Source organism: Galleria mellonella, unplaced genomic scaffold (assembly GCF_026898425.1).
Source record: "Galleria mellonella isolate WM207_F2 unplaced genomic scaffold, CSIRO_AGI_GalMel_v1 utg171, whole genome shotgun sequence".
Lineage (NCBI taxonomy): Eukaryota > Metazoa > Arthropoda > Insecta > Lepidoptera > Pyralidae > Galleria > Galleria mellonella.
This window is the reverse complement of record NW_026442014.1, coordinates 5,911,777-5,939,766: the sequence shown is the minus strand read 5'-3', so window position 1 is coordinate 5,939,766 and position 27,990 is coordinate 5,911,777. Positions and strand designations below refer to the sequence as shown.

General features: G+C 42.9%; 1 protein-coding gene across 3 annotated transcripts; it reads right to left on the bottom strand.

The window, feature by feature from the left end:
• Positions 1–10,067: 10,067 nt before the first annotated feature.
• LOC116413524 (uncharacterized) lies at positions 10,068–27,888 on the bottom strand. Of its 3 annotated transcripts, none has more exons than XM_052892819.1 (10): positions 27,383–27,888; positions 26,303–26,468; positions 25,247–25,421; positions 24,966–25,069; positions 24,588–24,731; positions 23,858–23,978; positions 23,502–23,577; positions 11,844–12,059; positions 11,494–11,564; positions 10,227–10,274 (listed from the first exon to the last, which is right to left on the bottom strand). In XM_052892819.1, exons 1-8 carry the CDS (start codon positions 27,459–27,461, stop codon positions 11,848–11,850), a joined length of 1,077 nt encoding a protein of 358 aa, XP_052748779.1. In that variant the 5' UTR covers positions 27,462–27,888; the 3' UTR covers positions 10,227–10,274; positions 11,494–11,564; positions 11,844–11,847. The 3 variants fall into 3 exon arrangements, with proteins under 3 accessions (XP_031769080.2, XP_052748779.1, XP_052748780.1); XM_052892820.1 differs by having other exon boundaries at positions 11,844–12,056; positions 27,383–27,886; XM_031913220.2 differs by lacking the exon at positions 11,844–12,059 and having other exon boundaries at positions 10,068–10,274.
• Positions 27,889–27,990: the final 102 nt, after the last annotated feature.

The following is a 27,990-nucleotide window of genomic DNA, read 5'->3' as shown; positions in this document are numbered from 1 at the left end:
TTTAAGAGGAACGCTGCTGCCCATCCCTCGCCCTCCCTTAGTCGTCTCTTATGACACCCACGGGAAAGGAAGGGGTGGTCTATTCTATGCCGAAGCACACACGGCGAGTTGCATATATATATTCATATTTATTAAATGCCTTCTCATTTAATTAAACTTAAAATTTTAATGAACTTAGGTTACATAGTAGTCCTGTGCTCCTTAAGAATCATAGTGTAAGTTACAAAAGGTAGTCCTAGAATTTCAGTAGTGTAATTTTAAACAAAATATTTTTCTATAAGTTTATGATATTACAAAAATCGAGCTTTTACAACTCTCTATAGATCAAATAGAGCGTTTTCATATGGATAGCATTTTCATTTTGTTAATCATAATTTTTTTTAAAAGTACAAATATAAAAAAGTATATAAAATGCATGTACCTTGAAGCATGATGTAGGATATCAGCAAACGGGTGGACTCAGTTATTACTTCTTTGGAACAAAATTGTATTAGAAATATATTATTATAATATGATTACACATAAAGTGTGAATGAATGATTAAAAAGATAATGCAAAGAGAAAGTAGAGTACGAAAGAATAATAGATATAATCTATAAAATGTATAGTAATTTTTTTTATGTAACTTAGAATAACAAACAAGCTGACGGCCCACCTGATAGAAACTAATAACCGTCGCCTATAGACATGAGTAATACCATGGACATAACAGAGTGTACTGTTTCGACCATGATACCCCGCATGCGTTGCCATTCCTGAGGACTCAGGTGTTATTCCTCTGTACCCTGTAAATTTACTGCCATATCCCGGCATTCAAACCGTAAACCGAAACACAGCAATGCAAACACATGCATGCATGAAGCAGTTTCACAGTAGAAACACGAATGCGATAAAGATGCCCAAGCAAACGACTTTTGGACAAAGTCCCCCTTCTGGTAATATATATTATATATCGCCAACTTAAAATACATCAGTAAGTGTGAAAAAGTGAGAACAATTCTTACCATTCAATACAGATTTACTGTAACCGGTGGCAGTCACGTTGGCCATCATAGCCATCAGCTTCGCTTCTGTAGACGATTACAAAGTGCTATTCGATCGATTGATTTGGTCATCGTATGACGTTAATTGACGGAGACTAAAAATAGTAAACATAGTTGGGGCTAGTTAAACAGAAAACGTCCATGTGATGAAACGTACAGTATTTGGTTGATAAACGTACGTATTTATCACTGAACTTAAAAAAAATACAAGTAAAGTTACAAGTCGATTATATCTTTGTTACGTTAAAACTTGACACGTTATTGTAAACCGATTTGGGAAATTCTTTTTTATCCAAAAGGATATACTTTTAGGTTGATCACGTAGAATTTTTTATCAAAATCGGTTTTGTAGTTTCACTTTTAAACGTAGTCGTTTGTGTGGGTTGTGGAACAAAATCTACTTGTTTACTTTGTATGCCGTACAAGCTAAACATGTCGAACGATATTTTATTGTCAATATCTGCATGTATATATACGCATGTTTTACATATAAATAATCTTGAATCTTAGGTTTGAAATACATTTTTGTGTATTTATTTTTTAATAAATTGTTCAAATCTATTCATAATAGTCACTATATTTACACATAGGCAGTACTTCCTTTCTTTTCATTAAGCTCGATAAATCCGTCTCCCGTATCCAACTGCCAGGACGGACCTCCCAGCACCCTTTGTAACTTTGAACTTCAAAAATACACACACATACACATGCATACGCACACGCACAGATACAGACAGGTAAAATACTAGAATACTAACTAAGCCGCGGAGTCTTTATAAGATTTAGGTATGTCTCCCTCAATTAAAGGCGCATCACCCGTAGCTTCCATTTCTCCAAGTAATGATAGATAAGCTTCAATTTTATCATCTACAATTTGAATATTGCAATAAATAAAAAAATATATATCAATTAGCAACAAAGTTATGAATATAAAATTTATGTTCAATAACACAAAGCGCCGTACACAACCAGGGGAAGGCTTTCGGATGAAGTCGAAACAATGGTCGGAAGCGACAAACATAGTAAGTTCATTAAGTTTCCGTTATACATACTTGTACATATAGACTTAAAAGACAAAAGACGAAAAATAAAGTTTATGTGATTAGTTTATGATCTTTGCATCTTCTTGGTTTTTAGGATCTTAATAAAGACTTTTTTCTAAACTATTTCTAACTGAAAAATGGGTCCACTAAACAATTGATTGGTGTTATATTACTTACCTGGTTTCGTCACTAGTTCAGTAAAATAATTTGCTGCATCTTTAATATAATCTGTAAAAAAAAATATATTTTAATATTATTATAAGTTATATAGTTTATAAAGTCAGTTCGATAATGAAAAATTATTTATTTAATGTCTATTTTTATTAATTAAAAGTTCTAAATAAGTTTTTACACTAATAAATTGCATTAGTTCCATATAACCTTTAGGAAAAGAACAGTATCAGAAAATATAACAGCGCATAAGTGGAAATAAGGCAATGAAAGTAGTAATAATATAATTATGATCATCATATCAGCCGTTATTTGTCCTCTGCTAAACATAGGTCGTTCTTTAAGCAGTTTACCATTGAGGGGATTTTGCTGATAATTGCCAGGCTTGGTAGACGGGTTGGCAACCGCAGTTTGGCTTTTGGTGATAGTTTAAGAGGGACGTTGCTGCCCATTCTATGCTGGGAACACACGGACAACAACAATATAAAGTAATTGTAAATGAATATAAATTGACATATTTGTATAACCTTTCATAGTGGCTGTCAATTTTCGGGCTATAGAACGGCATCGAATCATATCATCCAACTTTTTATTGAGGTAATACGCAACTTGTACACATGGCTTTTTCGCTTCTAGTGTCTTTGCTATCTTTAGCCTTTATTAATAAAAACTAATTTTAGTACTAAATTTTTTTATTATTAATCTGAGTAACGGCGGCAAAATTAGACACTAATATTGTCGGTGAAATGTGGGCGAATGTCACGTACACCATAACAGTAACTCTCCGATTACCTAATTATATTTCTGATTACCTGATAATTTGGAATTAAAGGCGTAAGCATATTTTAAACCGACTCCAAAAAAAAGGTGGTTCTCAGTTCGGTTGTATTATTTGTTTCATCATCATTATCATATCAGCTTTTAACTGTCCACTGTTGAACATAAGTGTCCCCCTATGGAGGTTTTGCCAGTAGTTGCCGCGCTTGGCAGGCGTTTGGAGATGTTAAGAGAGACGCTGCTGCCCATCCCTCGCATTCATTTGGTAGTTTTGTTCTTTAAAAAATAATTGGTTTTGCCGCGTTTGAAGTCGGTTTTTTTGTGGAACACCATCTTGTTTTTAATTTGATTATTTAATTTAGTGATTAACGAATGAATATGGAGAATCATTGTCTATTTATTCACTTATTATGCCAAATGTGCATAATAAACAAAACAATTGTGTAAAATCCTATTATCAATTACATTACGTAAATAAAAATCATCTTCAGTGCGGTACCTTTGTGCAGCAAAAAAGTACGTTTCGGCATCGCCATTAACTTCAATAAGTATTTCGTTGCCCCTCTTTTGCATTTCTGATATTAGAACTTCACGCACTAGAGCTTTATAATCTGACGATGTCATTTATTAGTATAATTTAAAATTAAATCAAAAGAGTATTCTAAAACATATCACACGTAGCGGCATTTTATGTTCTTATACAAATTCTTAAAAAATAAAGTAAGAGAGAACTTACTGCCAGAAACGAAATACTCCGAAAGCAGTCTAGAAGATTCGATAATGACATCTGCAAGAAATATTTATTTATTTATTTTTTTTGAAGGAAAATTAACATCTATAAAGTTTCATTATAAACTGCAAGGACAGGGTTTCACAAATAAAAACAACGTTTAACAAAATGCATATGACATTGCTAGTACCTACAATAAACATTAAATTTGAAGTAATAAGGTATACTTACACATTGTGGGTAGGCAGTTATGTAGAGTAAAAAAACTCATACGCTTAAAAATGAATTATTAAAGAATTACTGACTCGGCACACTCGGATATCGTGCGGATTCTAGTTTAGAACCAAATAAATTCCGTACAATTTGGATATAAATACAATAATACAAAAAAAAAAAAAAAATACATTTACTGCATATTTGGCTTTTGACGATTTTAAATACTTTTCTTGCTTAAAAAATTTCAGAATTTAGATAGATAGATAGATAGATAATTTATTTGCATCACTTACAGCACACAAACAGCAAAAGATACAAAAGCAAAGTGAAAAAAGATAAAAACGATACATGTACAAAAGATTAAAAAAAAAAACCAAAAACAAAATCAGAATGCATAATAAAAATTTTTTCTTCATGCGTGTGCCACAGTAATGCAAAATGGCCACAACTCAGCTTTTTGCTTTGCCCTAAAAAGAGCAAAACACTGATATTCTGTTGTGGCCAAAAGTGAGTCGCGAAATATCACTGAAAAAAAAAAATAAAAGAGAAAGAAATATAGATCAAATACATAGTGTGCGTTCGTTATATTCGCTATTTAGAGGAAGGGTAGTCAGAAGTTAATTTCTATCAGTTTCAAGCACTCAAAACATAATGAATACCTAAATTATACAAATACAATTAGGTACATAAAAGTATATTAAAGAGGCAACAGCAGGCGTGCCCATCGCCAAACAGCGATCCCTTTCAGACAACCCAAAGATGGAGAGAATTAAATTGTGTCTGTTAAAGGTGTGACAGAAAAGTAATAAGACTAAAATATGAGAGAAAAAATGGGTAAGTATCAATTTAAACACAGTATAAACAATATAAATAAAATAGACTTACATATAATCATAATAATAATTAAATACTTATAATATACTAAAAAGATAAACGCAAATAAATAATACATATGTGTATATGAGTATGCATATATTGGTGTATTAAGTACTACGACGAAGAAGAATAAAAATGTACTGTACAAAGGGAGAAAGCTTCCGCCTAATTTCAGTTAAACGATTTTCTTCTTAGTTTACTATTAGCCTAAAAGATCCAAAAAACAATATAAACATATCCTTGTCAATATTAGGTATCATTATGATAGTGTTTTTTATTAGCCCCTTGGTGTATTAACGGTTCCACCAATCTTCTCAAAATTTGACATAATATTTAGTATGAAAGAAGATATAAACTACATCACGCGGACAAAGTCGCGGATAAAAACAAGTTGTTAAATAATTATCTTGCATTGAGTCGTTCACATGCGCCGGCGTATGCTTACTGACCAATGTACTTAATTTCCTTTCGAATTTATTATGAAGTCGTGCGGTGTCCCCTGACTCTTTTACTGTTTTGTCCACTATCATCGGAGATTTCTTCAACCTTAACAAATGTAACTCAATATAATATTATGAAGACCTTGAAGACTTTCAAAGTAGGTTAGGTGCCCATTAATTTCACTACCATAAATACGACAAGAGATAAGAAAGAAAATCCTTGAGATCCCACTAGTTATAAACGCGAAAGTTTGTGTGGATGTAAGAACAGATGGATGTTTGTTTTACACTTTAACATTACTAAAAGGATTTTAACGAAATGGATAGGTTATATCCTATTGTAGAACACAGAATACTTTATATACTGATTCACGCGAGCGAAGCCATGGTATTCTGCTAATCAGGTAATAACATTATCAAAAATGAAGCGATTCGACCTTCAATCGATCTGGCTTGGAATGCCTTCAGCATTCTCTCCTGCATGCGTACGCTGAAGCCGTAAAGGCCATCTGCGGTTAACTGCAGTAGTTTAAACAACGAGCTTTTGACGTCACTATATAACTTGCGATCTTTACGGTGCTGACTATATCTTTGTATAGGTACATTTTTTGCCTTTCTACTTGTATAAAATAATACCGGTGAAGAGTTACCATTCTAAGATTTGAGCGTGCGACAACGATTGGTGGGGTTGTTGGTAAAATAATTGGTCGCCTTTGGCACGGAGTTGTTGGTGTAATATTTGCATTGCTGCTTCAAGTTCCGGGTCAATTTCTATTGATTTTAATTAATAATTATTCAAATTGATGTCTAATTAAAAAAAGAAATATATACCTCCAAGTTTAACAACATTACATACAAAAATTATTATTAAAATCAGTTGAGAAAAAAGAAAACACATTTATTTAGGGACACTTTCTTTTTGAAAGTTGCTCATGTAAATATAATCCTATATATAATACAAATAATTACATATTGAATAAACATCATAATTTTACTCACTTACGTTCAATAAGAGGAAATCTCCGATTTGGGCTTTTACCCGACTGCCTTCTTTCTCCTTGCTCAGTTGTTCGGCGGGCTTCATTTCCTCTCTGACGAGCTTCTTCTTTTATTTTCCGGCAAGCTTCTTCTTCTTCTGCTTTCCAGTGGGATTCTGTTTCTTCTCGTTTTTGGCGGGCTTCTTCCTCCTTTCTTTTTTGAGGAGCTTGTTCATCCTCTAATGTCATCGACAAACTTTTACCGTCAGTTTTAAAAATGAGAGAAGGTCGCGATCCTACACCTGCACCGGATACGCTCGCACCAGGTGCACCCGTACTGACAGCAACTAGTCCTGAGTGCCCAGCTACTTGACCTCTGTCAAATTAACAATATAAAATATTAAAATACTTATACCTCTATAATTTACACTTACATTATAAAAAAGAGTTGCTGCGACGTAAGAATACTACAGACATTGCAGAAAATAAAATGCTATGCTAGATCATATGCATTCTGAAGAAAAATTGATGAATTATGGATGATGTCTAAACAATAGGGGGTAACATGGGGGGTATCATGGACGAAACAGTATACTGTATTATGTCCATGGTACTGCTTGTGTCTATAGGCAATGGTTACCACTTTCCATCAAGTGGACCGTCAGCTTGTTTGCCATTCTAAGTTTAATAAAAAAAAAAAAATTATATAGAAATATATTCATGTCTTTAAAATAATTCTTCTATTAACGCAATTAAAATTTATTATTAATAACACGATATGATCATAAGATGATGACTATATGCTTAACTAAGTAAGATAATAATGGTAAAATTAAATAGCATAACTGTAACAAATGGGAAGTTGTCTTAATTAAAACTCTAATTCTGTTAGTTACCCTCCAGATTATGTTACTTTAACTACTTGTGATAAAATAAATTATATGCATACCCGGCAGCACTGCCGAAATGTTTGCCATCTAATAAAGCAAGTGCTTTGGCATCAAGACCATCTAAAACATTATCATAATTAGTTTATTAAACAATTCATATTTTCATTAACAATAAACATAAAAAAAACTGTATTCCAAAGAGAAGAAACAAGAGTATAATATAGAGATTTTTACAATTATGCAAATTAAAAAATTCTAGCAAATGTCAGTAATCAACTCCATGAATACAATACAGCTAAGAATGTGTGCCTTTTTAATTTGATTATTAATATATATTATTTAATATAATTATTTAGGATTTCCGAATATGAATAATTAGAAGGATCTTCCTATTTTAGTATTTTTAAGCATAAAATCTTTGCTAGCTATGTCAGCAATAAACATACTTGTAAGGCTGGAAGTATCTGAAATATATTTTAATAAAGTTATAGTTTAAATGTTAACTTGTACTTGTTTTTAATTTGGATCAAGATGTAGGTAAAAGTTTTAGGTTCTATTCACGGCCGGAAATACTCGTCAGCAATTGCTCTAGGTTTTCTTTGATTTTTACATATTTAGATCTGTTACTGGCCAGGAATTTTTGATTCTTTATAATTTAAAACTTACCATTCATATTTGCTTTTGCCAGTGCTGACCCTCGTTTTGTATCGAGCAAGCCAATTCCGCTAGTAACTTTGTTTAATATGACTGTAGATGGATGATGTCCTCCGAAGTGATGGGCTGAACTCATCCTAAAAAAATATTTATTTAAAACTTTACTGCACAAATATTACAAGATTTGTTAAAGAGTTTTGAATAAACATAATGTAGTACAAAAGGCGGTCTTCATTATTCATCATTTCAGCCATTATCCGTCCACTATTGGACATAAGCCTCCCCCATAGACTGCCATAAAGAACGGTCCTGAGCCACCTGCAGCCACTGACTCCCTGCAATGTATTTCAGGTCGTCACTCCATCTAGTGGGGGGTCGTCCTACACTGCGTTTGCCCGTACGCGGTCACCACTCAAGAACCTTTCTCCCCCATCGGTTGTCGGTTCTTCGAGCTATGTGACCAGCCCATTGCCACTTCAGCTTGTTTATCCTTCGGGCTATGTCGGTTATTTTGGTTCTTTTGCGAATATCCTCGTTTCGGATTCTATCACGCAAAGAGACTCCGAGCATAGCTCTCTTCATAGTCTGCTGAGTAACTTGAAGCTTTTGCATACGGGTAATCGTGCAGGACCATGTTTCGATTCCATAAGTCATCACTGGCAACACGCACTGGTTAAAGACCTTCGTCTTCAAATTCTGAGGTATTTTGGATAAAAAGATGTTGCGTAGTTTCTCGAACGCTGCCCAGCCGAGCTGGATTCGGCGGTTGACCACTCGGACAAAGTTGCACTTACCCATTATACCTACAAGGCGGTTTTATTGGTAAGTAATCTCGACCAGATAACGTTTTGGGTAGAAGGAATTAAAGAATGAATGGGTAGGTGGTATGTTTAAAAAATCGTTTTACTGCAATCACCAGATTTGTAAATAATGCTAATAGTCCACTGGTGTAATGTAATATAATAATTATTGGGTATAGTTATTAATTACACTATGAACTAAATGCAGGTGTTTATCGTATACTCGTAGGTTCTGTTATCGTCACTGCAGAAGACTATGATATTTATATAAGAGAAAATAGAGAGATATAGAGAAAAGAGAGAGCCATAAGAAAAAATATCTCTGACAATGTTACAATAACGTGTCTCCCAGGTAGATTATATAAATTATTTTGGTATGCATACATATGCTCGTAAATGACATTCAAAATAACAAAAATAGAAAAAAAGTACTGTCAACAGCCTCTGAATGGTTCTTTTTGAATTTGTTAATCGTCAGAAAACCCTTGCTATTTTCCTTCTTCATTCCATCATGGATCATTTGCATGGCTTCACCTGGACAAATGCATTTTGTATAAATATGGTACCTACTGATAGTGTCAGGGGAGAAAGGGATTGTTAGTAATGGAGACTGAGAATCCTATTGCTAGCAATATACCCAACCAGTAATGAATTACTGTTACTGAACCAGTATTAATAAATAATGAATTCATTATATAACTATAATATATTCATTTTATTTATATATATTATTATTATTTATAAATATTTCACAAAAATTGTAAAAAGTACTAACTAGGTGCTAACATGACGCATTCATCTGTAAACTTAGTTTAGGAGACACAATTTTTTTCGTCATTTTTCGACAATGATTTTATAATAAACTACGAGGCATGTTTTTTTTTTTCAGGAAAAGTATTTAGTTTCGCTGTTACTTTTACCTAGCTTTAATCAAAGAAAAATGTAAAACTTACTCGTAAATTTTAAGTATGAGGGTTGCGCTGAAATTAAATTTAAGAAAACTGTATATTGTGCCGATATAATTTTTTTTTTCAATCCTTATCAACCAATTGGAAATAAATATGATATTTTTTATGAACAACACCTGTATAATACTTACGACCTTTTAGAAGACCACCCTGAAATCAAAATAAGAAAACGGTAAATAATGATAAAAATGAAAGGAATAATTTTAGATTTACCTACTTGAAATCATCCTCCATTCTCCAATACAAATGAACACGATTCTGAAGATACGAAATCATGTAAATTAAAGCCAAATTAAATAAAAAAAAAAGGGAAAATGAAGAAAGATTTCTAATATTTTATAATTTTAAAATAAAGAACGTAATAGATAATTACCTTACATAGGCGTGTTCACTTGTATAGGATGTGAATAAAAAACAGAAATGTATTTAATATAATTTTACTATATTTTTAAATTTTCTGTTAAAAATAATATTTTATCCGTTTAACATCTTTGATATTTGTTCACATTAAATATATCGTTTTGAAGTCTTCAGAGTATTGATGGTATTTCGTCAAGTTGGAGCTGTAGAATCAGGTTCCATTTTATTACTGTTTAGGACTGTTTCTAAAGTATACAGAAGTACATAGAGGGACCGGACCTCCTTCCATAGTTTTTCACTATAATCAATATCTTGCAGTTTTCACCATCCTAAAGAAACCCCGCCAATGAGTTCATCATTATCATATATGTTGTAATGCAATATTTATGCTAGTTTGTAACTAACTTGAGAGTAAATTGTCATGTATTCAGAGAGTAAGTAATAATTGAAATTAGATAGGCAGCATAAATAGGTAAATATGTACCTACCTACCTATCTATTTAACTGCAGTTAACTATGTGCGTAAGTAGGTTACATAGGTAGGTATAGATTTTTTTTTGATGGGTGAAAATGGTATGGTAACCCCGCCTGTGCTAACGGGATACGCTGGCGGAGCACCAGTGCAGGGTGATAGATAAGAATGAAAACAGGCTAATTAGCCCATCATGATGAATTCATCAGGAATTAACTATGATAGTTTCCAGGGGGAACCACGAGGAGGTGAACCTGGCATATATTTTCTATATTGCTAGCAATAGTTAGTAATGGAGACTGAGAATCCCATTGCTAGCAATATACCTAATCAGGTGGACCTCCTCGCGGTTCCCCTGGAAACTATTATGGTTAATTCCTGATGAATTCATCATGATGGGCTAACTGGCCTGTTTTCATTTTCATCGATCACCCTTCACTGGTGCCCTGCCAGCGGATACCATTAGCGCAGGCGGGGTTACCATTCCATTTTCACATATCAAAAAAAAAGCCACAAGCGTACGACACTACCTACCTAAGAAACGTTAATTACATGGCTGTGGTACATTTCCGGTGGGCAAATAATCTGCCATCTGGTTCAGACCATTCATCTGAATCAGCTGTTTTTTGTACCACCTTGTATCTTACATCCTGTATCTATAATAGTACCCACCAGTGGCGTAACTACACCATATGGGGCCTGTGGCAAATTCTTTTGCCATCATAGGCCCTATCAGTAAAAAAAAAAACTTTTCAAGTAAAATAAAATACACTGGTACAATGTAAAAAAAAAATCCTGGCACGCGGCCGACCGCGGCCTCTAGAGCCGGGGTTCTTTTGGGTCGGGGACCCGTAGCATTTTGCCAGCCCTGCCACCCTATTGTTACGCCACTGGTACCCACCTACCTATTAAACCTATTTACTCGTATTTAATTTCTCTTATTATTTGCCTTTTGCGAACATGACAATTTATCCTTTTAAAATGGTTTTTAGATCAATCTCCTTTTTAACATTAATTATATTATAAGAAGATAGAACTAAAAAGAGATAATTGACTTCAGATTTCGATATACTTACACTGCCAATCATATTAAGAAAGTCATCGGTAAATCCAATATCACCTCCTGCTTCATAGGGTCCTATAATGTCTGTAAATAAAATTTGTAATATACATAACAGCATTATGATTTCTTTAAATGACTCTTTTATATTATATTATATACAGTATGCCATATATATGTATATATATAGAGAGAGAATTCCTGAAATATATGCGTTTGCAAACTTATTTAGAGATTCGTTGCCAATATTGTCAGATATCTGTTATAGGCAGATACTCTATTAATATTACTTACCTTAATTTTGCAAGAGCAGAGTGTGTATTCTATAACACGGGGATGAAAATGTTACATTACTTAAATACTCACTTAATTACATATTTGTTTTTGAAGACCTCGGAGTAGTTCTTGGAGTTTCGGCAGGGGTCGCGGGCGCACTTGCAGATGGAGTATCATCAGGCGTGGCAGTTGGGGTTGGAGATTCTGTCAGATTTTCTCTTCTAGAGCCAGATATGCCCTCTGTGTGAGCTGCATCAGTGCCCGGTTCCGGCTTTAGTGCATCAGCATCGCACTGTTCCATTTCTTCTTATTAAAACGAAATTATAAATTAAGCATACCTCAGACTCGAAAGTTTCTGCTTCAGAGAAAAGTGGGGTGACCGTGAAGAAACGTAATTGTTTGAACTTGTTGACTATTGTTCACCATGATACATTTACTAATAAATTTTTTATCTAATTAGTAACCCCATTTTCCTCATATTTTATTATATCTGTTCGCGACATTATTTGTATATATCGTAATTTATAGTTGTTAAGTCCTAGTTAATCGTTTTGTATTCTGTTATTTTATATAGATTTACATAGATTTAAGATAGTGTAAGTTAAATAAAGTATTCCTTTGCGTGTTGTCATTATTACCTACGAATAGAAATTGTAACAATAAATAGAATTAAGAAATTGTAAATTGAAATAAAATAAATAAATAGACGCTATAGAGTACCGATCTGAAGAGAAACGCGTCTCGTTCATTTTCGCCCCGTCCCGCTCGCACAGATCGCTATCGCGAGTTGGAAACGTTATCGTGCGAGCGGGCGGGTATAAAGATAGGCCGCCTCCCGTCGAGCGGCATTCGGATCGGCCAGCAGTCGAAGCGACAAGAAGGGAAAGTTTGGCAGCAGCTTGGCAGCACTGAAGATACATCGCAGCAGCATCACCGCTTCGGCACCGCTACAACACCTGCGTGTGCGCCACCGCAGCAACTCGACCGAGCAGCACCGCGGCAGCGCCATCGTACTAGCAACGCGGCTACACCATCTTGTGCACCACCGTACCAGCTCCACCGAGTGCACCGCCGCACTAGCACCATCGAAGCGGTAACTTCGAGTGTGCCCCGCCATCGCCTCAACGTCGCACCGCACGGATCCAGCGAACTCACCGTAGCCAGCACCAAGGAGAGAAGACGTTGTCTGGTGCGTTTGTTGTTGCAAACGTACCAGGCAACGAACCGGCTGTCATCGGAGCGGACAGTTGAGAATAGCCCACCCCGCCTACCCAAGATTGAAGTCCATCCGGGGACAGGCATCCCCAGAATGAAGGGATCGCGGACGACTGCTTGAGAGGACGACCTGTGAAGCAGAAGGAAGGTGAATCCGAAGAATTCGAAGAATGCCGAGCCCGGCCAGGCGGCCGGACGAAAAAGGCCCTTATCAGGGCCACAGTGTACCATTACCGCAGGAGGGGGGCTCAACCGCCGCTGCCCCCCCTCCAGCGCGCGCCCGTGCGCAGCGCCCGCGTACAGCGATCTCCCCCTCGCGGGGGAGAGAGCGCTCCCGCTCCCGCGCCGCGCAACGTGCCACGGGTACGACAAACCCGCCACGCGACGATGCAACCGCGCCGTGCAGTAACCGTGCAGGCGTAACCATCCCTCGCGCCGGTTTACCGGCGACACTAAGGCATCAAGCTCAGTGCGGCGAACAAGTGCCGAGTGATAGTGCAAACAGTGTCACCAGTGCAAATTACCGGCATCAACAACAGCATCCAGCAACGAGGACCACCACAGAGGGGCCCTCACAACAACAAGCCGCCGTCCCCCCATCGCCCGCATCACCGTCGCCATCGGAAGACTTCGCGGAGGCGGGCACCTCGTTCCTCACCTCGAGCGGCATGCCACCGCCGGGGGCGGCGAGCCTCTCCGAGTTCCGGAGGGGGGGTTCGTCGGGCGGCCTTTCGCCGAAATCAACATTAGAGCGAGACTCGTTGATTTTGGCGCAAGTGCTGTCCGCGGACCTCCTCTCCCAGGGAATGAAAGAGAGGATCGCCGCTCTGGTGGGGGATGAAGCGGAGAGACTGAGGGACCAGCCGTCGCCTCCAATAGAGGAGATGGAGCTGGCAAGAGAGATGGGTCGATCGTTCCAACTGGCAGCCATACGACCAGCCCGAAGGCCTAGAAGCCCAGATTCCGCGGCAAACGAGGGACACAAGCGTCCCTGCCAAGAGCCTTCACCGCCGCAGATATCGACTCCACTGCCACAGAGAGACCCAAGGCTGAGACCCAGGGAACTCCCAGTGCCAGCCCACTCACAGGGCCAGACATATGCGGGCGCAGTAAGGGCCCCTACGCAACCACCGGACATGACGAAAAACCAAGGCGCGGCCTCAAGCACAGCAAGAGACACTGCACCGCCCCCGCCCCCGCCAGCGGCAAAAAGACCCAGATTGCCCCCGCTAATAGTGGAATACCTGCCCGACTGGGTGCGCCACTTCAAGAACTTGAAAAAGTTGCTGAACTGCGCCCCGAACGCCCGCCCCTATGGCAAGGGGTGAGATTCACCCCGAGGTCCGAGGATGAGTACCGTGTCATCCAGAGGTACCTCTCCGACCTCGAGAAATCGGAAAAAATAAGTTGGTTTTCCTACCAACTGCCAGCGGAGAGGAGTCTGAAAGTGGCCATCCGGGGCATACCAGCCGACACTCCAGTGGAGGACATTGCCGACGCCCTGACGGAGCTGGGATACGTTCCTGAGTACATCCGTCAGATCAAAGCACGTCAGGGCCGCCCGGGGTGCATATTTCACGCACAGATCAAGCGCACCCCAGGCATCACCCCCGGCATATACGCTATTGATGAATTACTCTGCATGCCGGGGGTGAAAATCGAAGCCTGGCGGGGCAAGAACGGCCCCGCGCAATGCCACCGCTGCCAAAGTTTCAGGCATTCCTCCCATGGGTGTCACAGGAAGATGGCATGTGTCCGCTGCGGGGGTGAACACGTAGCCAGGGACTGCCCGCGGCCCAGAGAGGAGCCTCCGACCTGTGCAAACTGCGGAGAAAACCACACCGCTAACAACCCCGCCTGCCCTGTTTTCAAAAGAGAAATAAGAAACAGAAAGGCGGGCACGGCGCCCAGAACAACAGGCCAACTCGCCGGGCGAGATAGGACGCTCCCAGGCGGCACCAACGAATCCAACCTGATGGCCGCGGCAAACCCGGCTACAGAAAGAGGGAAACAGCTGCCTGAAAAACCCCGTAAAAAGAAGAGAGGCAAGAAGAAGAAGAAAGGGAAACGCAAAGACGCACCCACTGAGGCCGCGCCGACCAAGACACAGGCTTCGGCAAAAACAACCCGTCCGCTTGCGGTCGCCGCCCCCACAAAATACGAAGCCGCCACACAAAAGGCCGCATCAAGCGCGGCGCCACAACACGAAAGTGTCAAGGGGAAGATGGCGAAGCAGCCACTGGAATCCAGCACCTCCAACAACAACCACTTGATGAGGGCGATGATTAACATCTTGATGGAGGTGCTAGTCGCGGTACAAACCGGCGCAGACCCCTTGCCGGTAATAACCGCGGGCCTGGTGAAACTATCGCAGCTAGCATGATAAGAATAGTTCACTGGAACGCGGACGGGATCCGCAAGAAGCTGCCCCTACTGAAACTGATGCTCGTGGAGTATAAAGTCGACGTGTGTCTCATCTCGGAGACGATGCTAGGGGCCGCCGACGCACTCCACATACCGGGATACCATGCATACCGCAAGGACGAGCTTACGGACGACCGAAGGGTGTATCGCGGGTTGGCTGTCCTAGTAAGGAGGAACATCGTCCACCAGCCGCTCCCACAGGTGCAACTTGGATCGATGTACGCACTTGGGATCGAGCTGTGCAACAATAGAAATCCCATCCGTGTGTTTGCAGTATACAAACCGCCGACAACGAAACTTGCAACGGCCGACGTCGAGGCCCTTTTCAAGGAGCCGCTGCCGACCATCGCCGCAGGAGATTGGAACTGTAAACACACGGCTTGGAACTCCAACATAATCAGCGCCGAAGGCAGAAAACTCCTGGGGATAGTAGAGAAACTAAATATCGCTGTGCATGGTCCAGAGGTACCTACACACTATCCCCACGACGCCGCAAGAATACCCGACGTGCTCGACATAGCCCTCTACAAGGGACTGGACAGCCAACTGACGCAGGAAGTCCTCTTGGAGGACGTCCAATCCGACCACCTTCCCGTGTGCATGGATATCCTGATGACCCCGGTGCTCCTGACGCCGCAGGCCCCGCGCCGCCGGACGGATTGGGGGAAATTCACGGACTTCATGCAGGACAACACGCCAACGAGGGCAATTTTAACCTCCGCCGACGTCGAACAGCTTGCGGGAGACCTGTCAGTCTCCATACAGGCCGCCATGCAAAACGCATCTCAGCCGGGAAAGGTAGCGAAAACAACCAATACCATCCCGGCTGCAATAAAGAGGAAGCTCGCCGTTAAGCGCCGACTGCGCAGAGACTGGCAGGCCACCAGATGCCCCACCACCAAAACGAGGTTAAACAAGCTTGCAGAAGAAATAAAGCGTGACATCGAGTCCCACAGAAAGGAGAGTTGGGAAAGATACGTAGAGGAAGCCGGTGACGACTGGAACAGCATTCATCGCCTGTGTCGCCGGCTAACAAATTCCCACCCCCCAGTCCGACCTCTACTGGCGAACGACGGAACACCGAGGTACCGCGCAGTAGACCGAGCGGAGATTCACGCGGATCACCTAGAGCGCCAGTTCCAGCTCAATCCATCCTCAAATAGTGATCATGTTGCACGGATAGACAACTTCGTGAAGGAGTACCTATCATCGCCACTATCACCTCACGAAGATCCGATTGTCTTTACACCGGGACAAGTGCAGCGTGAAATCAGAAAGACGAAGCCTCGGAAAGCCCCCGGCAGCGACAACATCCCAAATACGGCGCTGCGTCACCTGCCGCCGCGCACTATAGCGGCACTGACGCGCCTGTACAATGGAATAGTACGCACAGGGCATTTCCCAGACCACTGGAAGATAGGCAAAGTCATCACGCTGCCTAAGCCCGGTAAGAACGTACTGAAACCGGAATCGTACCGGCCAGTGACGTTACTGCAACACATGTCAAAGGTGTTTGAGAAACTCCTCCTCAAACATCTACAACCACATTTAAAACCACGCCTGGAGCAGTTTGGATTTAGAGCGGAACACTCCACGACACTGCAACTGACCAGAGTCCTGCACGTCATAACGAGCGCCCACAATAAGCACGAGCACGTTATTGCAGTGTTACTGGACATGGAGAAAGCCTTCGACCGCGTGTGGCACAACGGTCTACTGTATAAAATGGCCACTCAGACCGATACACCAAGAAGGTTGGTCCGAATAGTGGCCTCATTCCTCCACTCAAGACGCTTCATGGTGACGGTGGAACAAACCTGTTCGGGAGAGCGACCCATCCGCGCGGGTGTACCACAGGGAAGCTGCCTATCGCCTGCGCTCTACGCGCTGTTCACCGACGACATTCCCACTACCCCCGAGTCTCTCCTCGCGCTGTACGCCGACGACGCCGCCTTCATAGTGACATCCATCGGCAAGAAGCACGCAGCGCTGAAAATGCAGCGGCAACTCGACACCCTACCAAAGTGGCTGGACGACTGGAGATTGTCGGTGAATGTGCGCAAAACGCAGGCGATCTACTTCGGACAACGTCACTGCCCTCCCAAATTGCACCTGCGCGACTCCCCGATCGAGTGGTCTACCACCGTCACCTACCTGGGGGTGAACATCGACCGGCGTCTAAGTTTCAACACCCACATCAAGGGGGTCTGCAACAAGACCAGGGTGGCCAGGCACCTCCTTCGCCCAGCGTTGACAGGAAGACTCCCTCTCCAAATAAAGACGGCCATTTACAAAACCTACATCCGACCGCGACTTACGTACGCAGCGCCGGCATGGTATGTCTACGCGTCTGCGTCGAATAAGAAGAAACTCAGCGCGCAACAACACCTTACACTGCGCACCATCGCCGGCGCGCATAAATACGTAAGGAACGCCACCTTGGAGAGGGACCTAAAGATCCCTCCGCTGAACGAATTCATCGGCAGCCTCGCAACGAAGATGTTCGCGCGTGCGGACGCATCGGGCTGGGACCACCTAAAGGGAATAGCGCCCCTGCACGCGCGACCTCCGGACCACAAGCCCTACGCACGCGAACTAATAGCTCGCGTGCAAGAAAACCCAGAGGAAGACGCCATGGACACATGAAGACCCCTCCCCCTCTGATGAGGGTTGAAAATGCCGTCCCGATCATTCAAACGCTGGCAGTTTGCTGGGCCTCCCCCACGGGGTCTCACCCGGCAGGCGAAGACCGCGCAGAGTGAACGGGGCGGCACGTTAAGAACCAGGTTCACCCCAACGACCCGCTCATATTAATGAGCGGCGGATAGAGACCACCTGAGAGGGGTAAAAAACCCCGGACAGGTTTCCCCGGCTCCCCCCTAGGGGAGAGCATGAGAAGAAGACGGACTTCGAGCGGCATTCGCTTCCGGGCAGCGACGCACTACACTCGAGAAGAAATAGGACAAGAAGAAAAAATACTCTCTTCAGACGGTACCGGAGGCTTCAGAATAGTAATCCCTGTGTTTCACTCCAGCCTGAACCAACGCCCCTACAGTCCACGCTCACCGAACGGCAGTCCACACCGTTCATCGTGGTCCTTCGAGAAGCCGGATTGCTGGAGGAACACCGTTGGTACATCGAGAAGCCGGATCGCTGGAGGAAGACCATTCTGAAGCCGGATCGCTGAAATGCCGACTACGAGAAACATGAAGTCGTCGCAACAAAAAATCGCCGTCACCGAAGCCACAACGTCCGCCGCCACCACGTCGACTACGGCCGCCGGAACGCTGTCCGTCGCTGCCACGCCGTCCGTTGCTGCCACCACGTCGTCTGCGGCTGTCAGAATGCCTTCTGTCGCTGCCACGTCGTCTACCGCCGCCACCACATCGACTACGAACACGTCCGGCGATACGACGACCACAGGAGCCACGGAGACTACCGAAGCCACAGGAACGACAGAGGAGACAGCAAGGAAGAAGGAACCGAAGCACGGCACGGCACGCACGGTTCGCACCACGGCCTCGCAGAAGAAGAAGGCTCTGGCCAAGGCACGGGAGGAGCTACTTCGAAAGGAGGTGGAATTGGCTGCTGCACGTGTCGCCGCCCTGGAAGCCGAATCAGAGGACGACGAGGAAGTAGAAGACGACGACGCTACCGTCAGAAGAGAACGAACGTCGGATTGGGTTCGTCGAAGCACGCTGGCACTCACAATGGAGCCGCATGTACCAGAGATAGAAGAAGTCACCGGCAAGCGTCAGGGGTTCGTCCCATCGAGACCCGTTGAAGAGGATTCGAGAGCGCCGCCGCCACAGCCGAGCAGCGACGCACTTCACCGGGACCACGCACGCCACGTTGACCCACATGCCGCCATGCCTACGATAGCAGCAGCGATGCAGTCGATGAAGAAGGAAGAACCGGTGCTGAAGGTGGGCATCGATTGTAATGAGTTTGCGATCGCCATGCAGATGGCCGCTCGCAACATACTGCCCTCCACAGCGTCAAGAGTCACCGAGTTGCCAGTCTTCAATGGATCGTCGAGCGAGTGGTTACCATGGAAGATGGCCTATGAAGAGAGCGCAAGTCAACTCACAGAACAAGAGAACCTAGCAAGACTGCGCAGAAGCTTGAAGGGGGCCGCAAAGGACGCGGCACGCTCCCTATTCGTCGGGTCTACGACCGCAGAAGAAGTGATGAAGATGTTAGCCGCGAGGTTCGGCCGCCCTGGAGCACTCGTCACAGCCGAACTGAACAAACTCCGCGCGCTACCACGACTCTCGGACAACGCAAGAGACGTCTGCCTCTTCGCAAGCAAGGTGCAGAACGTCGTCGCCACGATACGAGCGCTGAACAAGAGTCACTACCTCTACAACGAAGAAATAGTGAGAAACGTCACAGAGAAGATGCCGTCGGTACTACGCTTCAAGTACTACGATTTCGCCAACGACCAACCGGAGGGACAACCGGACCTCATAACACTCTCTCAGTTCCTGCAAAGGACCGCCGCACGATGTGGAAACTTCGCCCCCGCCGAGGAGATACCGTCCGAAGACCGGCGGGAGTCCGCTCCTAGGAAGACGGCGAAGACATACACGACGCAGGAGAAACCCGCTACACCACCGTGCCCGATGTGTCGACGAGAGGGACACGCTCCATCGGACTGCAAGACGATGAAGGAAGCGGACACATCGGCGAGGTGGGAGCTAGCAAAGACTCATAGGCTGTGTTTCCGCTGCCTCAAAGTAAGAAGATTTCGCCACGCCTGCAAGAGCAAGAGATGTGGAGTAGATGAGTGCACGCAGACTCATCACCCTCTGCTGCACACCACGCGACAACAGCCGGAGAATGAAGTAACAACACACGTCGTCGAGGACAAGTCCGCCGCAGTCACCGCATCGGCAAGGGAAAACGACAAGATCGCGTTCCTGAAGATCCTGCCGATACGAGTCACCGGTCCCACGGGAACGTGCGACACCTACGCGCTACTGGACGACGGGTCGACTTGCACCATCATCGAGACGACGGTGGCGGAGCGAATCGGTGCTACGGGTCCCCCCGCACCATTCTACATGGAAGGTGTGGCCGGGGCACGGATCAACGCAGCTCAATCGACGCGTGTTCACTTCAAGATCCGCGGGCGGAATTCACAAGAATACACAGTGGGGGCACGGACGATGGACAGACTGCAGTTATCACCGCAGTCGGTACCGCGCAGCGTCATCAAGGGCTGTCCACATCTGCGGGACATAGAGAGGGAATTGGTCTATGAAGAGGGCAAACCGACGGTACTGTTGGGGCAAGACAACTGGCACCTACTGCTGGCCCACGAAGTTAGAAGAGGATCCGACACGCAGCCGGTCGCATCACTCACCGACCTGGGATGGGTACTGCACGGTACGAGTCGCGGCAGGACAAGACAGCAGGTGCACAGAATCAGCCACATAGTGACGACACACGAAGAGGAACAATCGATGGAAGAAATGATGAAGCAACATTTCGCGCTCGAATCGCTGGGAATCGCACCGAAGAGGTCTTACAACGAAGAGGAACGTCGCGCCCTACGCATTTTAGAAGAGAAAACTCGTCCGTTACCGGCGGAAGGATACGAGACGGGGTTATTATGGAAGAAGGACGACCCTGTGCCGCCGTACAACTATGAATCGGCAATGCGACGTCTCCAACCGGTCGAAAGGAATTTCGACAAAAATGAAGAACAGTGGCCGCGTGAAGATAGTACGAGCGACGATAGTCAAGCGGAAACGGGAGAAGAACGCGTACACAAGCTACAGAACGCGACGCAGTTGTCTATAGCATTACCCGATCCGTCACGTTTTTCTAATTGGTTGAAACTTGTTCGCAGTTCAGCACGGGTGTTGCAGTTCATCGACCTCCTGCGACCGACCAGTCAACGCTGCACCGCCATCCGAAAGAGAAACAAGAAGAAAGAGAGCGCCGACCCCACTTGGACCCGCACGAAGAAAGTCGATAGAGAGAAGACGAAGATGAAAATCAAGAACAGCAATAGTCCATCTGTGTGTTTCATCCCCATAGACACACACTACCTAGATCGCGCGCGACGGCTATGGATTCGCGCGATACAACAAGAGGCGTTCGGCGACGAAATCGCAGTATTGAAACAAGGGAAACAGCTGCCGTCATCCAGTCGACTCATACAGCTGTCGGTCGTCATAGACAACGACGACATTCTGCGACTTCGAGAATAGCAGCCGCCGCCGATTTGTCAGCCGAGCAACGAGAGCCCCCCATCGTCGACGGAAACCACACCTGGGTGCGCCTATACATCGCATGGGTGCATCGGAAACTTCACCACGGCGGCTTCGAGATCACCACGAACGAGGTGCGACAACACTTGTGGGTGTTGCGCCTACGACACACCGTCCGCAGTGAACTGAAGAGGTGTCAGCTGTGCCGCCTACGAAGAGCAAGACCGGCGCAGCCGTCAACGGGCAACCATCCACAGAGCAGGCTGGCGCATCATCAACGACCGTTCACGTTCACCGGCCTAGACTACTTCGGGCCTATGACCGTGACAGTGGGCCGCACTCACCAGAAACGGTACGGAGTGCTCTTCACCTGCCTAACGACGCGCGCAGTCCACCTAGAAATCGCCGGCAGCCTCAGCACGGACTCCGCCATAATGGCCCTGCGGCGCTTCATAAGCCGCAGAGGGTGTCCCACTGAGCTATGGTCCGACCAAGGCACCAACCTCAAAGGTGCTGACGTCGAACTGAAGAAAGCAGCCGAGGAAGCCATCCAAGAAGAGTCATCAGTCCATTTCATCCGGTGGCGCTACATTCCCCCGAGCGCACCCTTCATGGGAGGTGCGTGGGAACGGTTGGTGCGTAGCGTGAAGACCGCACTAGCCACCACGTTGAACGAGCGGGCCCCCAAGGAAGAGGTCCTCCACACTCTGCTGGTCGAGGTCGAGCACACCCTCAATAGTCGACCGCTAACCCACGTGTCAACATCGGCAGACGACGATGCGCCCTAACCCCCAATCACTTCATATTGGGCGGTCCATCGCGCGTCCCACTGCCAGGCAGCTTCACAGAGAGCGACGCGGCGGGACACAAGGAGTGGCGTGCCAGCCAGAGGCTAGCTGACTGCTTCTTGAACCGGTGGGTGAAGGAGTACCTACCCGAGTTGCAACACCGGCGGGAGCCCCGAGCTACACACGGAGCCATCAAAATGGACGACCTGGTCCTGATAGCTGATGGGACCTTGCCTCGCAACACGTGGCCGCGAGGCGTGGTGGTGGCGACCTACCCTGGACCAGACGGCGAGATCCGAGCAGTCGACGTGCGGACGAACAAGGGCATCCTACGGCGACCCACTAAGAAGCTGATCATACTGCCCACATCGACATCGAGCAACGCGAACACGAGTTAACTCCAGCTACGAGAGCTGCGGCGGGAGATTATGTTCGCGACATTATTTGTATATATCGTAATTTATAGTTGTTAAGTCCTAGTTAATCGTTTTGTATTCTGTTATTTTATATAGATTTACATAGATTTAAGATAGTGTAAGTTAAATAAAGTATTCCTTTGCGTGTTGTCATTATTACCTACGAATAGAAATTGTAACAATAAATAGAATTAAGAAATTGTAAATTGAAATAAAATAAATAAATAGACGCTATAGAGTACCGATCTGAAGAGACACGCGTCTCGTTCATTTTCGCCCCGTCCCGCTCGCACAGATCGCTATCGCGAGTTGGAAACGTTATCGTGCGAGCGGGCGGGTATAAAGATAGGCCGCCTCCCGTCGAGCGGCATTCGCTTCCGGGCAGCGACGCACTACACTCGAGAAGAAATAGGACAAGAAGAAAAAATACTCTCTTCAGACGGTACCGGAGGCTTCAGAATAGTAATCCCTGTGTTTCACTCCAGCCTGAACCAACGCCCCTACAGTCCACGCTCACCGAACGGCAGTCCACACCGTTCAATATCTAAATACTAAAATAGTGGTATTTATACAACATGAACAATGGTCACAATTTCAAATCGAGTCCTTACCTTTTCATTGCTATCTTGTGTTCTTAATAGCGATTATTCTACTATTGTATTAAAAAAAAAAGTTTATTCTTACCATCATCTTCATCGAAGTCCATCATCAACATACGGTCATCTGATTCCGCTATTATCTCATCGATCCACACAGCAATCTGGGTATTAAGTTTATTTATTATTTTAAAAAGTATATACAACAGTAGAAAGAAAAGAAAAAAAGCAAGAAATACTCTTATTCAAGTAAACTTAGATTTAAGCATTTTTAAATAGTCATTGTTTTATTAAATCATTAATTAAATCAATCAATCAGTGTAAATACAGACATTAATTATAATTGATATAAATGATATATACTTGCATTTTGAATTTATGTTAAAAAGTTGTTAAATGTAGACATAATTATATAAACAATGTGATTGCAGTAACACATGATACCTTATCCGACATTTCCATCATGAAGCGCGATTTAGGATGAATGCAACGCCTGGACGGTGTCTTCATATGCATAACGTGGTTGCAAATCTCATCCAAGATAATGTTGGATAACCTTAACATTCTGTTTAAAATACATAAAATTTTAGTACAGTTGACCTAAAGACCTATCTGAATAAGAACTTAGGTTGTGACAAAGCAACTACAAGGAGAAAAAGCTTTGGTTATAATTTTTATGTTAACTAAATCTACACTGGATAATAAGTTATAATCGTCGTTTATAAACGCACACCGTGAATATCATAAAATACACATATTCAGTCTAGGTTCCAAGTATAAATAAACATTACTACCCATAGTCCTTAAGCAATTATACATACACTTGTTCAAGCATTCTTGTCTTCTAGTGAACAAAGGTGTTGTTTCATTTGTCAGTCGTTTTCATAAACAATTGAGGGTTTTAACTTACAGGAGATTCTTGTTCTTTGACTAGCTTATTAATATTCCAATGTTAGGAATGGTCTGCCTAGTAGCCTGCTATTACAGTCTGGTAAAGCTTATATAGGATTTCACCTCGAAGTTTCTTTCTCTTGGGTTTTGGGTGTTTTATTTCTGTAATCACCTTTTACGACATTCTGAGACTGAAAAAGAATATTGGATTCTATCTCCCTGACTATGCGAATGGTTGGTCTTTGTTCTTCAGCCTGCGATTTTTAAAATAATTTAAATTAACCTGTCAGCGAGAGCGTAGTGACCAGACCGTGATAGTCTTTGTTGGATGCCTTTGGCGAAGGCTATAGTTGCGTTCCGTGCCCACACGAATCTCTTGTCAGTGCATACAGCTAAAACGTTCTTCTTTATTTGGTTGACTCGTGTCCTTCAATTTAAGAAAAAAAAAAGTACAAATAAGAGTTTACTTGTAATGTGTCCCAATAATTCCATCATATCACCAATGACGAATGACTTATATCACGAGTACACCATATATTTGATAGGAATAATGATTAAGTAAATTATGGTTATACGAACACTGCATTTACGCAGAAAGAGACTACACAAATTTTCTTTAGAAATAATAACAAAATTCAAAAAAATATCAAAAATAAATTACGTGTTACTTTTCTTTTTTGTCTTGCGTAAATTAACGAAGTACTCATAGGCTTGATCCGGTTTGAAGGGCTCATCTGCATCCAACATTGATCGTAAACGAGCAATCTGTAAAACAATAAACATTAGGGCTTAGGACAGATCCTTGTGGCGTTCTACCAACACAGCAGATTTGTACTATTCCCAACGCTATGCAATTACGTTTATGAATATCGAATATTTTTATTTAGTCCATAAAAAAAATGGCAAGGCAAAATTTACCTCGTATAATGTTTGATAACAAACCGTTTCTGGTGGCAATGTATGTGCGTATTCCCGCCAAAGGTATATAATAGCTCTTCGTCTGGGCTTCGATATATGTTCCAGACGGTCTGAGAGCACGGCGCCGTGCCGCCGTAAGCAACGCATGTGAGCCCGCGTCGCTCGTCTCGACAATTTCACGTCTGTGGCTTTTGGGCCTCTGGAAATATTTTCAGTTTGATGGAAATACGATTATGATAACTGAAATTGAATTATTTTTTTATAACTTGACATAAGCTTCAGGCGCTAATTTATTTAAAATTAGTTTGATCTGAATTAAAGCCAAGCCTTTTCTGAAGTTTGTTAACAATCTAATAATGGTTTGAAAAAAACGTGAGCCTGTGAGCCCCATCTTAGGGCATATCATTACTTTCCATCTGGTGAGATCGTGTTCAATCGCGGTACCATTACTACAGTAAAAAAAATAGACTTCAGTCAAGTTATTATGGGTTTAGTATAGGAGTAAGCTATATAGATTACTCCTATAGGGTGCTACCAAATTATCTACATTCCCTTCCAGGGGATACAGTAGATATCTAGTAGTTATTACAAATGTACTATCGTCGCAAATAATCATACGGCCCTTTCAATAGTAAATGGGCTTACTGTAACCTAGGGACGCCTGTAAAACCAGGGATGTCACGCGCGCATTACTTTAAAAAGTCTTAATACGTCCTTATTTAAGAACCCCACGCTGTAGTCTCTAGCAGAGAGTCTCGGCAGAAAAATCATTCCACAACCTAAGTGTTCGCAGCAGGAAGCTCCTCTGAAATCGTACTGTGCGCGACCATACTGGTTCTAAGGTATGAACTTGGTTCCGAACTGGCAAAGACATCGAATAAAATAGGCACACTAAAATTTTGTTGTGAATTGAGAACCTCCACATTTTGAAGTAGGTTAAAAAGTACTATTACAAAAATTGAGATTCCTAAATATTTTTTGACATTGATACATGATATTGATTTGTTAAAAGAAACTCTATGAGGCGGAAATACGTATTTAAACAATTTGGTAAAATTTTTTGAAGAAAAGTCAAATGACCTGGGACGGGCCGGCTTCGGTGATGGTCGAATAGGCCTCTGTAGTGTGGATTTGTGCTGCATCCTGAGGTCCCGGCCGGCGACAATAGTGTCGGCAATCGACGACGGCGCTGGTTCTGTTGCGTAGGGAGGATACGGCGGGAACGATGTCCGCAGAGCTGGACTAGCTGTTGCAATAGCAGCTGTACTGTGTAGTTTATTTATGCCCGCACGAGACATATCATCATATTAGCCGTTAACTGTTTACTGCTGAATAGGAGTCTTCCCCATAAGGAGAGTTTTGCAAGTAGTTGCCACGCTTGACTGGCGGGGTAGCAACCACAATTGGCCTTTTAGGGATGATTTAGGAGGGACGCTGCTGCCCATCCCTTAGTTGCCTCTTACGACACTTATGGGAAAGGAAGGGGTGGCCTATTCTATGCCGGGACCACATGGATCACGAGACGTTTCATAAGATCTGAATGATTTAGGTGGTTTTCTTATACAGTTGATTTCATGTGAAAGAACTTAATAAAGTCTTTCATCATTCATTACATATTACATGATCTTCCTTCAAAACCGAGGGGAAATTAATTAAATGTAATTAATTTCCCCTCGGTTTTGAAGGAAGAAAGTACCAAGCTACTTCTGAGTCGGTGGGGTATAAAAGTTTATTGAAAGCAAACACCCATTTGCACTTAATAGTTACGAAATGATCATGTGTATATTCTCCTAATAGACGATTTCCGTGGCAGTAAGCACAGTTTTGCATAATGAGGTCCTGGATTCGATTTTCGATCAGGTTAATTTTTGGAAATGATTTTTTTAATTAGTCTGGATAGGGGTGTTTTGGTTCGTGTCCCCAAATATTCGTAGCCTGGTTTCTTATAAAAAAGGGTATTCTAACTTGAGGTCAGAACGATCGGAGTGGTTATGTAGGTACATATTTTTATAATTACACATATAGACATTACGATTACCTATTTCGAACAGTAGTAGCGGTTCGTTTAGTGTTAATATTCAGTCTCCGTGGTAATATATCAAAACAACTAGTAGAATATGATTGCAATTAAACAAATATACTTAAATGTATAAAGTGTACCTTCTTCGGGCTCAGAAACCGCCATTTCGCTAGGGGCAAATTCAGACGCTGTTCCAGAAGGTTCCACTGAATTAGCCATCTTGACTTTTTTATATTAAATAAACCAACCCTAGAAACAGTCCTATATTATTTGCTTAAATACATGCGTAGTTAATGGAGATCATTGATTGCATTTCAAGTATGACAGAACGTTTTTTCTTCGATATTTGAAAAATTGAACGATGTTTTATTCAAGTCGTTATTCTTCTTGTCAATGGCTTAAGAGCGTTCATACTTTTGCTTACCAAAATGTGACAACGTTGCAATTACCTATCAATATACAATATTAATAAAAAAAAAAACAATATTATTGATTGAAGTAAATACACATGGATTATATGCTGTCGGGTTAATTTAGATGCATCACTATTTTTTTAAATAAATTATTTCTAAAACTAACGTTTTAATTTGATAGTTTCGCGAAGGTATTATTTTATTTAACATCGTAAACTAAATTTATTATATTTTTATTTCAATCTATTAGAAATTTAATTAATATTGGTCCTTAAAGTTTTTTATATAATTTTCAATGTGTAATTTGAAAATAGTTTGAAAATGTAATTTTCAAT